Consider the following 13,133-nt stretch of genomic DNA (forward strand, 5'->3'; position numbering starts at 1 on the left):
CACTGTTCTTCTGGAGGCATTGAGCTTCCTTCATCTAGAACAGGGGTGTCAAACTTGCGGCCCACAAACCAGATGCCTCACACGCTGGCCTTGCCTGGTTTAGCAAAGGGGGAAAAAGTTGTGATAATCACATGACGACACTGTGACGGCACAAGTTTGACACCCCTGATCTAGAACACCACAGGCAGGGGGATTATGTCTTTTTCTACTGAGAATCAATTCCCTGAGGGGAAAATAATCTGTCGAGGGGAGGCACATTAGAATGGCAGGATGAGGCTGAAGCAGACACTGAGTGGAAAAATGAAAATAAAAAGTGGTGGCCTTTCTCCCTATTTCATTCTCCCTCTGTCCATCAGAGTCCCCCCCACCCAACCAGTAATGTGATGGAGAAAAAAATGAACTAAAAAAAAATTGGAATGAGCTGATTGGGATCACTGTTACTCCAGGAAGGGAAACGAGGTGCTTATTCCTCCTACCCCACTATATTTTGCTGTGTGGCTACAAGGAAAATAAAAATAAACAAAGAGAAAAAAGAAGAGATGACTTATTCTGCTCTAAATATTGTTTCTATTGTACAGTAGAAATGAAGGGTTAAGCCTCCATTCTCCCTATATGTGACACTGTTGATTGGGGGAAATTAGTTCAGCCTAAAGCAATCTTGGGATGGGGGCTAAAATAGCCCTGTAGCCTTGATGCTGATTATGGTATTCACAATACTCTTTTCTACAGATTTAATTAAATGTTTTGGACACCCAGAAGAAAAAAGTTGCACTTAGGTTGCTAGTACAATAGCAATTAATGAATCAGCAATTCTTGCAGATAAAAGGAATTTATATAGAGCTTAGGAACTAAACATTAATTAAAACAAAACACACACACACAAATAAATACAAGGAATCTTATTTACAGTTGCTCATCTATACAAAAGTAAAATGATCAGACAAACTTTTGGAGGTGCTGCAACAAAATACCTTACTTTTACAAAATGCTGCAGAGTAAACATTGATACATACATCATTTATAAATTTTGAAGTTGCCTGCCCTCTAGTGGAAAGACTTATGAACACTTTATCCAAGAATGAAGTTTAATTCTTTTCGCGTTTGTTTTACAAGTTTCTTCCAACAATTATCTGAATCATATAATAAAATTATATATCCTCAAAATGCCTGACTGTACTAATTTAGGCTTTTTAAAGATATAAATTCTGTAATTGAACAGCATTAATTCAAGCATTCTACCTATTAAGAAATTCACCAGACTACTGTCCAGTTTTCTTAAAAGTCCAGTGTTCATAGCATTCATTATATGTTCTTCTGAAATATCCATTTTAAAAACTTATTCTTAAAAGGAAAGAGTGTGTACATCATGGCACCTTTTCACATAAGTTGAAGACTGGAAAATCCAGGATACAAATGTGAACAAAGCTCAATGAACAAATCTTTCATTATTTTAATTTGAAAATAGTGAAAAATGTCAATCCAAAGAAAACAGTTTCAATTAGTGTGATCAGGTGAATTTTCAGAAGACCTGAAAAATTAATTTAATCGGGTTTTTTTTTGGGGTGGGGGCGTGAGGGTGGGAAGAGAGATTGCCTTGAAATCAATGTTGACTTCTGCTGACTGGCAGGACAAATCCCTGCAGTGTTCAAGACAAGATTTCAGAAGACGTTTGCTACTGCCCATTTCTTAGGGTTGAGAAGTGACTAGCTGAAGATCACTGCCTGGCTTCATGCCTAAGGAAGAACTAGAATTCAGAATGTATCAATTTTTACTCCAGTACCTTAACTGCTACATCAAACTGGCTATTGACCTGCAATTATACTCACATTTTATTTTATCTTTCAAGAAAAAAATAAAGCTTTCTTTTTCTTACCTCACTCTATGCTCCATTTGAGGATGCTTCAGATTCCTTAGCCTTGTAAAGCAAACCACAACCTCTCAAATGTTATTCAACCAACTGTCACCAGACATATCGCCAGTTCCTAAACCCCAAGTCAGCATGATTATTGGGCACCAAGCTAGAGATGGCTGTTCTAGCACATTGCAGAATCGAGGAATATTTTTCGTTAAGAAGAAGGCATTTTCAGTTATCATCGTCACTTCCTCCACAACCACCATTGCATATTTTAGTCTCCAAGAACTCGCTATTATTTCAGTTGACATTTATTCCTGATGATTTAATGGATTCAAATACGGAGCAATATGGAATTGATTTCCATTGCCTTTTTTTCCCCAGAGATATTTTTTATTTGCCAGTCCAGTCACTTTTCCAGACATTGTTTGACTTGCTAGCCTCCTACTCAAGTCCAATAAAGCAGCTTTTACCCAGACAAATAAGTCGGAAGCCACCTGACCACTATTTTAAAGTATTGCTGATTTGATTTCCTCTCTGAAGGACAGACATGATACAATCATTTTAACATATTCACTCATGAATAAATGTATACATTATCTACCTACCTGTTCTTCCTTCAGCAATCACTTGTCTGGAAGATATTCCTCCACTAATGGTGGTAACAACCACTGAATAGAGTCCTCCAGGTTTTAAGGATTGGAAGTGATATTTATTGGTATCACTGGGAACTGTCTCATTTTTTATGACAACATTTTCATGAATGACCAACACTTGGTATGAATCTACATCTCCTTTTGGCCTTATCCAGTTGGTGAATAGACTGTTGGTTTTTCCTTGGTTTGCTACATTTAAGCTCATCACTTGTGCTGGAACTGAAAGATTAGCATTATGGTTAACGAATGAAATTATGGTTTATATTTACATAAAAGTTCAAAATCATACCAGTGAAATCGACAAAGAGGTTCTTAAAAGCATGGTTGGTATCAATAAATTAGTAAAATACAGGTAGTCCTTGACTTGCGAACACAATTGAGCCCAAAATTTATGTTGCTAAGTGAGACATTTGTTAAGTGAATTTTGTCCCATTTTATGGCATTTCTTGTTGCAGTTGTTAAGTGAATCACTGCAATTGATTAGTAGCATGGTTCTAAAACGAATCTGGCTTTCCCATTGCTTGTCAGAAGGTCTCAAAAGTTGATCGCATGACCATGGGACATTGCAACCATCATATATACAGGTTGGTGGCCAAGAATATGAATTTTGATTACATGACCACGGGAATGTTGCAATGGTTGTAAATGTGAAAGATAGCCATAAGTTACTTTTTTCAGTGCTACTGTAACTTTCACTGGTGACTAAATGAATTGTGATAAGTCGAGGAGTACTTGTACATGGTCATATGTTCAAATGGAGTCTACATTTACCAATGAAAATGCCATCTTGATGCAAGGCATCCTGTAAAAATTTCCAAAAATCAAATGGATAGCATGATCCAATGAATATAGTTTACTTGCAGCTTCAAAAACCTTTCAATGAAGTTTTTCACCAAGAATTCTTAAATAAAAGTCACAGCATAAGAGGACAGACCTGCTTATGGGCAGAAAGTAGTTAAAGAAGCAGATGTAAGAATAAGTATACAGTTATTACAATGGAATATGCAAATAGTGCAGTTTGCAATAAATGGAATTTTATAATTTAATAAATAAGGAAGTCATGGGTGAGGACTAAGGTGATTGTATTTGCACACAAAACCACCAATTAGGGAAGGTTAAAAAAAGTAGTGGTGAAAAATTTGCAAAATGACCTCTTCAAAATGAAGGAATATGTAACGGGATGCAATTAGAGTTCAGTGTAAACAAGCAAACCGTGGTGTGCACGGGAGCAAAACTCTTAATGTTGTATATCTGTGTTTATATCTTATTGGCAAAAATTGACCAAGACAGAGATATTGCAATTGTGACAGTTCAAGGACAATATCAACATATCAAACAAATGCTATAAAAACATATCCCATGTGCAAAACCAAGCTGCTAATATTGTAAAACCTTCATATAGATCCCAGGTATTACAATTCTCAGAATTCTAGATATAGAAACTAACTATTGGACTGCTACAAAAAGTGCAGAAAAAGGCAAGGAAACTGATTGGTTCTAAAGTAATTCCTTTCTAGGGAAATGTTACCATATTGGTATGCCTTTAGAGGCAAAAAAAAGTGAGTAAGATGATATAGATTTGATTCACTACCACATGGTGTAGTGATAGCTGCCAACTGAATTGCTTTAAAGTGACAAATTCATAAAGCATCAACTCATCAGGGGCTACTTGTGATGGCTAGACATTTATCTCCAACATCAGAAGCACCAGGCTGATAAACAAAATTGGAAGTGCTTTGCCTCCTGCTCTGCTTGCAAGAATCCTGCAAACATCTGGTTGCCTACAATGGGAACAGTATGCTAGATAGACATAGTCCTTATTTAGAGACTGCCTCAATTAGCAACTATTCAGGGTTGCAATGGTGATGGGAAAAGTTTATGACCAACTTTCACATTTACGAGATCATTTCAGGTCTATAAAGCATAGACCAGGAAAACTGAAGTAAGGACATAAACACAATCACAATTTCATTTAACCACCAAGTTGCTGGTCCCAGTTCTGGTCTATGATCTATACACGTCTTTGGATCAAATCTAGGTCTTCAGGATTGTGTATATTCTGAGTAGACATAATTTCTGGTTTATAGAAGATATGAAGTTTGAAAAACAATGACTGAGAAAAGGTACTTATTTAGTTATTTTAAAAAACAGAACCAATAAGATGTCGATAGTATGGTACCTGTATGACCCACAATTGATGTCCAGTTACTCAAATCCCCACTTATGGTGGTGACATTAGCAGTGTACTTTCGTCCAGGAGACAGATCAGTGTAAGTGAACTCTTTGGCTTCCTTAGCCAGAGCCCTGTTAACGATTGTGAGGGACCGGTGTCCCAGTGAAACCACATAGTGATCCCAGTCAGACTGAGGGGTTGCCCACATGATTGTTAGAGATGATTCATTAGCATGCTTCACACGAAGCTGAAGAACTGGCTGTGGAGCTGTGGGAGAAAAAGAAATCCCTTCACAATATTGATGTTTTATGCGCAGCTACATTTTGAAAAGGAGTTGTGATGCTGCTTTGATAAAAAATGTGAAGAAACACATTACAGATACAGCTAGTTGTAATGCTATGGTTGAAAATGACTTTATGTGTGTTGTCTACCAACTGAGCTATGACATTACTCATAAGCAAAAAGCATTTCCTTCCTAAGTGAGCCTGCTTATAGTGCTAATTTTTCAAGCCAATGTGTTATTTTAAATTTCTTTAAATTTCTCTGTTTGTGTCTGCAAACTCCTGAGCTGGTGTTAGAAGAGGTATGCTTTAAGTGCTGAGCATAGTTCTATTCCATCTGCCACTGAGCTATATTATTTAGAATTTGACATTTATTGAGAGATTTCAAACTGAGGAGAAGGCTTGTGGGAGTTGTCTTTATTCTGATGAAACTATTGAACAAATTGAGCATTTATTCTTGAAACCACAGTGGCTTTGTTCCTCCAAAAAACTAAATCAATGGGGAAGGATAATTAGGATGTTGTGGAAACACCAATAAAAGTAAATGACCCCATTCAACTAATCCTAGAGAGGAGAAGGTAAATTAGCCCTCAAAAGACTTAGTTATGAATACACACACCAACTCTACCTAGTCAGTCCTGCTGTGGTGATATATAACCAAATGATCTATTTTAAACACCAAATCAAAGGAAATGGCCAGAATTAATGACTTAACAATACATCCCCTAAAGTCTGATTAGTTGCAGTAGGCAAGCTATACAGAGCCAAGCCATTATAACAGGGAGCATCCACAGAAGCAATAAAAAAATCGGTTATGACTATATGATCAAAACCATGCATTTTTCCATTCATATAGAAAGAGATAATGCACACAGAGAAGGGCTTTGATCTCATGGCATAATAGTATGTGGAAAGACCTTGGGAGATTAGCTAAAGAGATGCTGCCAAGAGAATGGGCAGTAAGAGACAGCATAGCCAGCAACTGGATCATGGTTGGGGCAAGAGGTTCTGAAAAGACACGCCTCCCCCAGTTTCTGGCAATGAAAAACAGACAAAATAGAGGGCTGTACTTTCAAGCTTGTAAGATTCTGTGATTCTGGGTTTACAATAAAGTAGAATTACCTTACCTATTTGTGATTTCTGTCTAGTTCAGCCCATGAGGCCATGAGATCAAAGCCCTTCTTGAAACCACAGTGCAAGTCTGAAAATAGAATCCACTGCATTTTCCCCTTAAAAGTGCAAGGAGCATCTCTTCTGAACCTCTTGCCTCACCCACTATCCACTTGCAGAATTATGCTTTCTCTTATCTGACCATTCTTTTGGCAGTGTCTCTTTGCCAAGTCTCTTTGAAGGTCTTTTCCATATTGTTATACATGGTTATGGAACCCCTCTTAATGAATACAAAGATACTCCTGTGTTATGATATCATGGAGCCTTCTAGTACTCCTACTATAAGAAGTACTCCCATGCTTTTTGACATATTTAATGTGGCTGTATAATTAGAAACAGTGATAAGGAGATACTGAGTGTCACTCTAATTGAGTGATTGACTCAATTAGATATATGATGAATTAAGTTTTCACGTGTCAGATTTAAAAAAAAGCAATAAAAGGTCTGATCACAAATATATCTGTTTCCATTGCAACACTCCACTTTTGTTCAGGAATGGCACATTTCTGTAACCCATAATAATCTGCACTTTATAATTACAAAAAGTATAATGTCAAAAAGTCAAAATGTGTATAAAGTCTAAAGGATTAAAAGTGAGGGTGTAGCAGGAAAAACAATCAACACGAGGTGTAAGATAAGGCAGGGTTTCTGACCCTGGTCTTCTTATACACCCTCCTATCTTTTGTTTTCCAGACTACTCCCTTCCTTTTTGTAAAATTGGAGTTCTTAACTTTCTACCCACAGCAATTGCTTATTTCAGAGTCAACTGCCTTCCTTTAATTGACTTAAAGTAATATGTCTCAAATATTTTTATGTACTTCACAGTCCCTTCAAATAAAAGTAGTATTTGTATTCCATAATCTCATTTCATACAAACTCTTTTTAAATTTTCAATATTTCTGCTGGCTATAATAGGAAAAAAATCAACCCAAACCAACCATTTTCTCACCTGTTCTGCCTTTGCAGTGGGCTTTATTCTGTAAGCCTCCACTTTCTACAGCAACAACCACCTCATATTGTCTTCCAGGAACGAGCCCTAAATCCTTGACAATGTATTCTCTTTTAACTTTCTCCAGCGTAATATTCAGCAGTAATGTAGAGCGGTCAAACAGTAAAATACGGTATTTATCCCAGTCTCCCGTGGGGGGAAGCCAACTTACTTTCAGACATCTCAACCAGCCCATGCTGTCTACTTTCAATTCTGAAACTTCTTGGGGAACTGAAACACAGAATGCAAAATGATAACAGATAAAAGGGAACTGGTTTCTCATAGAATAAATACTTCTTCCTTAAATTGTTATTCTATTAGCATTCATTAATTCAGTTGCTTCCTACTGCTAAATGTCTAATTGCTTTAAGTCCAATTTGTGACATAAAATCCTGTGGCTATATAATGCAAGATTTGCAACACATTGGCAGGATAGAATCACCACCTGAGAAGGGGTGAGGAACCTTTTTTCCTATCTACAACACAGATTCTTCCTGCTAGATATATTCTGGTTCTCCATTTGCAGTTGGGGATATAGCTAGAGAAGAATAGCTGGATTTAGGATTTATAGTGAGAATTTTAAGTATCATTCATTTCAGCAGTCATCCCCTTTAACTGTGCTCTATTTCACTTATAATATCATTATACTTTTATGGTGAATGGTGAACAAATTAGATAAGACTATAAGCAGACAAACAATAATTTTGATAACAAATGAAAATATTGTATCTCGGGAATACTACAATCTTTTACATATATTTAGTTCAAGATTTACTAATTAATATTTCCTTTTGAAATAAGTAGTAACTGTAATCTAAATCAAACCCATAGTATTTACTTTCCAGAGAACAATTGGCACAAAAAAAAAATCAAAGTACTGATCCGATTAGAAGGTGCTTAGAAAAATTAGAAACATACTTGTCCTTCCATGAGCTGTCACTTTGGTGAATAATTCACCACTGATTGCATTGACATTCACTTCATACAGACTTCCAGAAATTAGCTTGTCAAAATAAGTCTCTGTGACTTGTGCTTGTAAAATTTTACTTTCCTTAAAAGACCCATGATGAAATAAGGTGACATTGTAGAAATCAAGGTTCCCTGAAGGCCTCTTCCATGACACTTTCAGTGTATCCAGACTATCATCATTAGCTACCATCAAATCTAAGACTTTGGCTGGAGCTATTAAAAAGAGTTTAAAAAATAAGTTACCAAGCACAGTAGACCAAATACTTGCAGCAGAGTTGTAAGCATGTACAAAACTCACTTTTCAACATATTATTCTGGGGTGGTTCAGTGATTTCCTGTGTAACTTCAGTTCCTGCTTGCAAACTGAAGGATTTCCTTCTGGACCCCACTGAACCATCTCACAATAACAAGGGTGGAGATCTGGCATGATCACAGTGAGAATGGACTATTATGGATTTATTTGGAATTGATTTATTTACAAATCAGTAAGTTTTACATATCCTTATAGTTCTATATAAAAATATTTTGAGCTGGAAATAATTTTATTATTAATACTGGCAGAGTAATAAAGAGTATATAGTCTATAGGCTCCATTGGCTTGACATCAGTATAGTGCTTAGGATTAGACATAGAGTTATGTATTTTGATCAAAGCATTGTGAATCATGTAACAATTCATAAAACATCTCGCATAGTTCAATCACACTTATCATTTTGAATGTTGTAAACTTTAGACTCTATATTGCATATAATTTTGAATGAAATACAAGTGTTAAATATTTAACTGCTCTCAAAATTATCTGGCTTTTTTTGGGAGTAGTTATAAGTTTCTAAAACAGAAACAGTAACATTGATGAAAATGACAAGATACACTTGGATATCTACTTTTATATATACAAATGGAAGTTCTGACTATATTATATTTATTTACTCTCATCTGGTCACCGTCTGATGAAACTGAAACTCTGACAAATACCTGTTGAGATCTAGGAGCTCTTTAACTGAGAGGAATGGAACAATTCTTAGTGGTAGCATAAAATATTCTAAATTAGAATAAAGACTTCTTATTTTGAAATAATTGAAGACTTAAACCACTTTTTTCTATTAAAGTCATAGGCACTTCTTACGATACACCACATTCTATTGCAGTTAATTTTAAAGACATCTATATGAATAAACCTGTGTTTTATTTTGAAAAAGGGGGCTTTATTTTATCCTTTAATTATGTATCTTATTCAGGAAAAGATTTATAAAATCTTACCAGTTCTTACTAGTCTTACATTATAGTTCTCCATCCCCTGAGACTTGGAAATAATTGTCAAATTATATAGACATCCCGGTATTAATCCTGAAAAATTGTATGACAAAATATCTTTCTCTAGATTCATCTGTTGAATTAGAATATCTTTCTCCTGCAAAACCAGCCTGTATTGATCTACATGACCAGCTCCTGGCAACCAAGAAATATGGAATGACTGCATCTTACTCAAGATCTTGATATTTTTGACCGGTGAAGGAACTGTTAAAAGAAGGAAAAAGAAAAGCTTATATTAAGAATACTGCAAGTATCTGCCTGAAGTTAATTAGATTTCAATGAAACATTTATTTATAATTAATGTTAATTTCAATTATAATAAGTTAATATACAATTTAAATTAAATAAAATTAAATCATATGCTTGCAAGTACTTAAGCCATCTTATTTACAAAATGATATCAGTATCATTTGCCATCCCATGGATCACACAAATGTCTTATGGCTATTCACAAACCATTTCAAAATTCTTCTATGTCTAAGGAATTCTCATTTGTTCTCTTTTCTTTGTGGGAAGAGAAATTACGAGTATAAGTGAAATAATATTGGTGAATATAATATTGTTTTCACCAGCATTCTTACCAGTCGAGCCACTGATTTCAACTGATGAGCTTTTTTTATTTCCAGCAACTGCTTTGATGGTGATTGTGTATTTATTGCCAGGGATGAGACTGGCAAATATTTGATCACTTCTAGAAATGCCTCCAGGAACCAGTATCTCTTCCACCTTTTTGATGCCATTAAGTAATTGTAGCTCATACCAATCCACTTTCCCTAAGGATGGGCTCCACCAAACCTGTAAAGTGGTAGTTGTAATTTTGTCCTTCTTAATTTCAAATCTTGCAGGAGGCAATGGATCTGTGAGTTTCCAACAAACAAAAACAAGGCAAACAAGGTAGAAACCAAATTAGCAAAGCCTATAATTCAAAGCACATCAACTGTCTGAATACTTTTTATATGTAAGATAAATGTATGATTAGCTGTTTATTCAAGATCTAAACTGAGCTCAACCACATATCAAATAAAGAAGATAGACCAGCAGGTATGAGATATTTGAGATCTAGAAGAAAGAAGGTGTGACAAAGACTAAGTTGTTAAAACTAAGAAAATTAAAAGGCTGCAATCTTATCTATAATTTCTTTTTGCTTGTACATATTTAGATCTAAATACTTACAATCAAATTAATAGTTTAATTATAAACTAAGTTAAAATGTTAAATGAAGACAATTTTGTTCCTGCCTTCCTTCTTCAAGTGATAGGAATGAAGGATGGCACAAACAATACAATAATTATTCTACATCAAGGATCATCTATATAATATACAAAGATGGGATTATGCCTGAGCCCCAGTTCTCAGCCAGCTGGTCCTTTGACAAGGCTGCACAATAAAACAAAGAGGGATATGAACCACAGTAGGTTGCACAAGGAGACCACAGTCCGGGGAAAGGAGGAAAAGACATTGTATTGAATCAGAATAGAGCTGTTTGACAAGACAATCATACACTGTAACATTCTGTGCTGTTACAGAATACTTCCAGGTGCTGCTTTGGTTAATATCAAACTTATTTAAATGCTTTCTGAAATATTTTAGTTGAAAAAAGTATGACTTAGAGGCAGCTACAATATGTGTTGTCTTTCAAATCCACTTCCTTCCTTACTATACAAAGTATGAATATACAATGGCAAAATGCAGAAGGAGTATTTCCAATATATAATCCCATCAGCTATCTCTTACACTGCTTTTGTGTAGGAGTTTTCTTTTATCAATCCAGAGAACATCACAGTCCAGATTAAAACCCTTCAGGAGAGATGCAAGTGCTCCTCACTGGATGAGGCTAGCAAAATTCATCAAAAAAGCCAATCTGATCTCATCCTTGTACTGTATTCTCCCCATTATAGCAATAGCACTTAGACTTATATACCACTTTATAGTGCTTTACAGCCCTCTCTAAGAGGTTTACAGAGTCAGCATATTGCCCCCAACAATTTGGGTCCTCATTTTACCCACCTCAGAAGGATGGAAGGCTGAGTCAACCTTGAGCCTGGTGGGATTTGAACCGCCAAATTGTAGGCAGCTGGCTGCAGAAGTAGCTTGCAGTACTGCACTCTAACCACTGTGCCACAGAGGCTCCATATGTACCCCTTCTAGATATAACTTTTTCTCCTAGATTTATCCTTACTAAAACAATGCATTGTTCCATAACTTGGTAGTAAACCTTGTGGTGGAACTGTTGCAGTGCAAGATAGTAAGCCACTGACTGTCCTTGGTTTCCACAGTCAGCACAAGAGACCCAAAATTAGGGACACCCTCAGACTTGGGACTCATTGGGTGACTTTGGGCCTGTCGTTGTCTCTCAGCTCAATCTATCTCACAAGGCTGTTGCTGGGAGAAAAATAGAAGGAAGTTTTACATACACCCTTTTAGCTCCTAAGTGAAAAGAATACAAATCAATCAAATAAATACATAATTCCGAGATTAATTGGGCTCATAAAGAAAATATATATGTAAACATACAATCCTCCCACACCAATTACTACATCATCATTATCATCATCTTTTTACTGCACTGTATCTTATAAGTTGCTTATAGCCATTAAGGCAATAGAGAGCATACAAATCGTATGCAGGAGTGTGTAGGTGTGTGTAAGTGCATAGACAGACAGACAGATGAATACATTTGTTCTTCCTCTTATGGATTTTTTAAACTACTCACTAGATGGTCAATAGTCTAAAATCAGACTAGTAATCTTTCTACCGGACCTAGTAATTTTTGAAGGTTCTCACACAACTTTTTCATTTTTTGCTTTTAAATGGCGTAACAGCAATATTAAAAAAAAATATTGAATCTTGGTTTTGGTGAGAGGATGTAAGTTACCTCTCAATCTACTTTTCTCTCCCATAAGATTAAAAGATTTTTAAAAAATGTTTTTTTGAAGAGGTCATGCGTTTTTCAGTTTTGGTAGACATTGGATCAAAAGAAATGATTAACCACTTTAAGGGAGTGAAGAAATAAAATATTTTGAATTTTGGAACCTATAGATCAAGAAGAATGCTAAAATAATCTCCTGGCTCTTAACATAAACAGATCTGCAAGTGACAAATTAGAGGTGGGATTCAACTCCTAAAGCAAATGAAAAGATTGCGTGCGTAGAAGGCGAAGTTCAGAAATTCAGTCTTTATCTAATCTATCTAGCTCAGAATACAAAACACTCAGTCCTTTGGACATCCGCTACAACAAAGGAACAATGAGTTTGGGAAGTGCCTGGCCTGAAACTCTGGTCTGGAAGCAAACACTTAAAAACCATTTGCATTGTTGCAAACTTCTTGACTGGCAAGTGCCCAAAAGCGATATATTATAGAAATCAAATATTTCTATAAAGATATTTTACAATTTGTTGCACATATTATAGGAAGAATAAGATGTACACAAGAAATGAGCTTGGTTAACTTTTAATTTTCACTTTTGTGTAATGGTTTTAAAGAAATTCACTATGCTTTCATGACATTATTCTTAGTTTAATTTTTATTTTGCATTTGGTATTTGTTTGTTTAAACTTTAATAATATAGAATTTATTTAGTATAGAATCTTTATCTTTCCAGAAAATTGACTTGAAAGAAAATATGTTGGTTAATGCTATTGTATATACACAGTCAGACTACTTTGAAGTTATTATATAGAACTTAAATGAAATCTTCATTCTCATAGAATTTTTAATTTTTTTGTCATGG

The 13,133-nt window shown here is 35.4% G+C and overlaps 1 protein-coding gene across 2 annotated transcripts in view; it reads right to left on the bottom strand.

Annotated features, from left to right (window-relative positions):
- The window catches only part of PTPRB (protein tyrosine phosphatase receptor type B), a 77,698-nt gene that overhangs the window by 33,897 nt on the left and 30,668 nt on the right, over positions 1 to 13,133 (bottom strand). For both annotated transcript variants that reach the window (XM_026667725.2, XM_026667726.2), the window contains 6 exons: positions 9,985 to 10,260; positions 9,350 to 9,607; positions 8,039 to 8,302; positions 7,082 to 7,351; positions 4,688 to 4,948; positions 2,461 to 2,727 (listed from right to left, as the gene is read on the bottom strand). In XM_026667725.2, the coding sequence (XP_026523510.2) occupies positions 2,461 to 2,727; positions 4,688 to 4,948; positions 7,082 to 7,351; positions 8,039 to 8,302; positions 9,350 to 9,607; positions 9,985 to 10,260 (1,596 nt within the window). The remainder of the gene's footprint in view (positions 1 to 2,460; positions 2,728 to 4,687; positions 4,949 to 7,081; positions 7,352 to 8,038; positions 8,303 to 9,349; positions 9,608 to 9,984; positions 10,261 to 13,133) is intronic.

Source organism: Notechis scutatus, chromosome 6 (genome assembly GCF_049901735.1).
Source record: "Notechis scutatus isolate UNSWTSFEM ecotype Mainland chromosome 6, rNotScu1.2, whole genome shotgun sequence".
Classification (NCBI taxonomy): Eukaryota; Metazoa; Chordata; class Lepidosauria; order Squamata; family Elapidae; genus Notechis; species Notechis scutatus.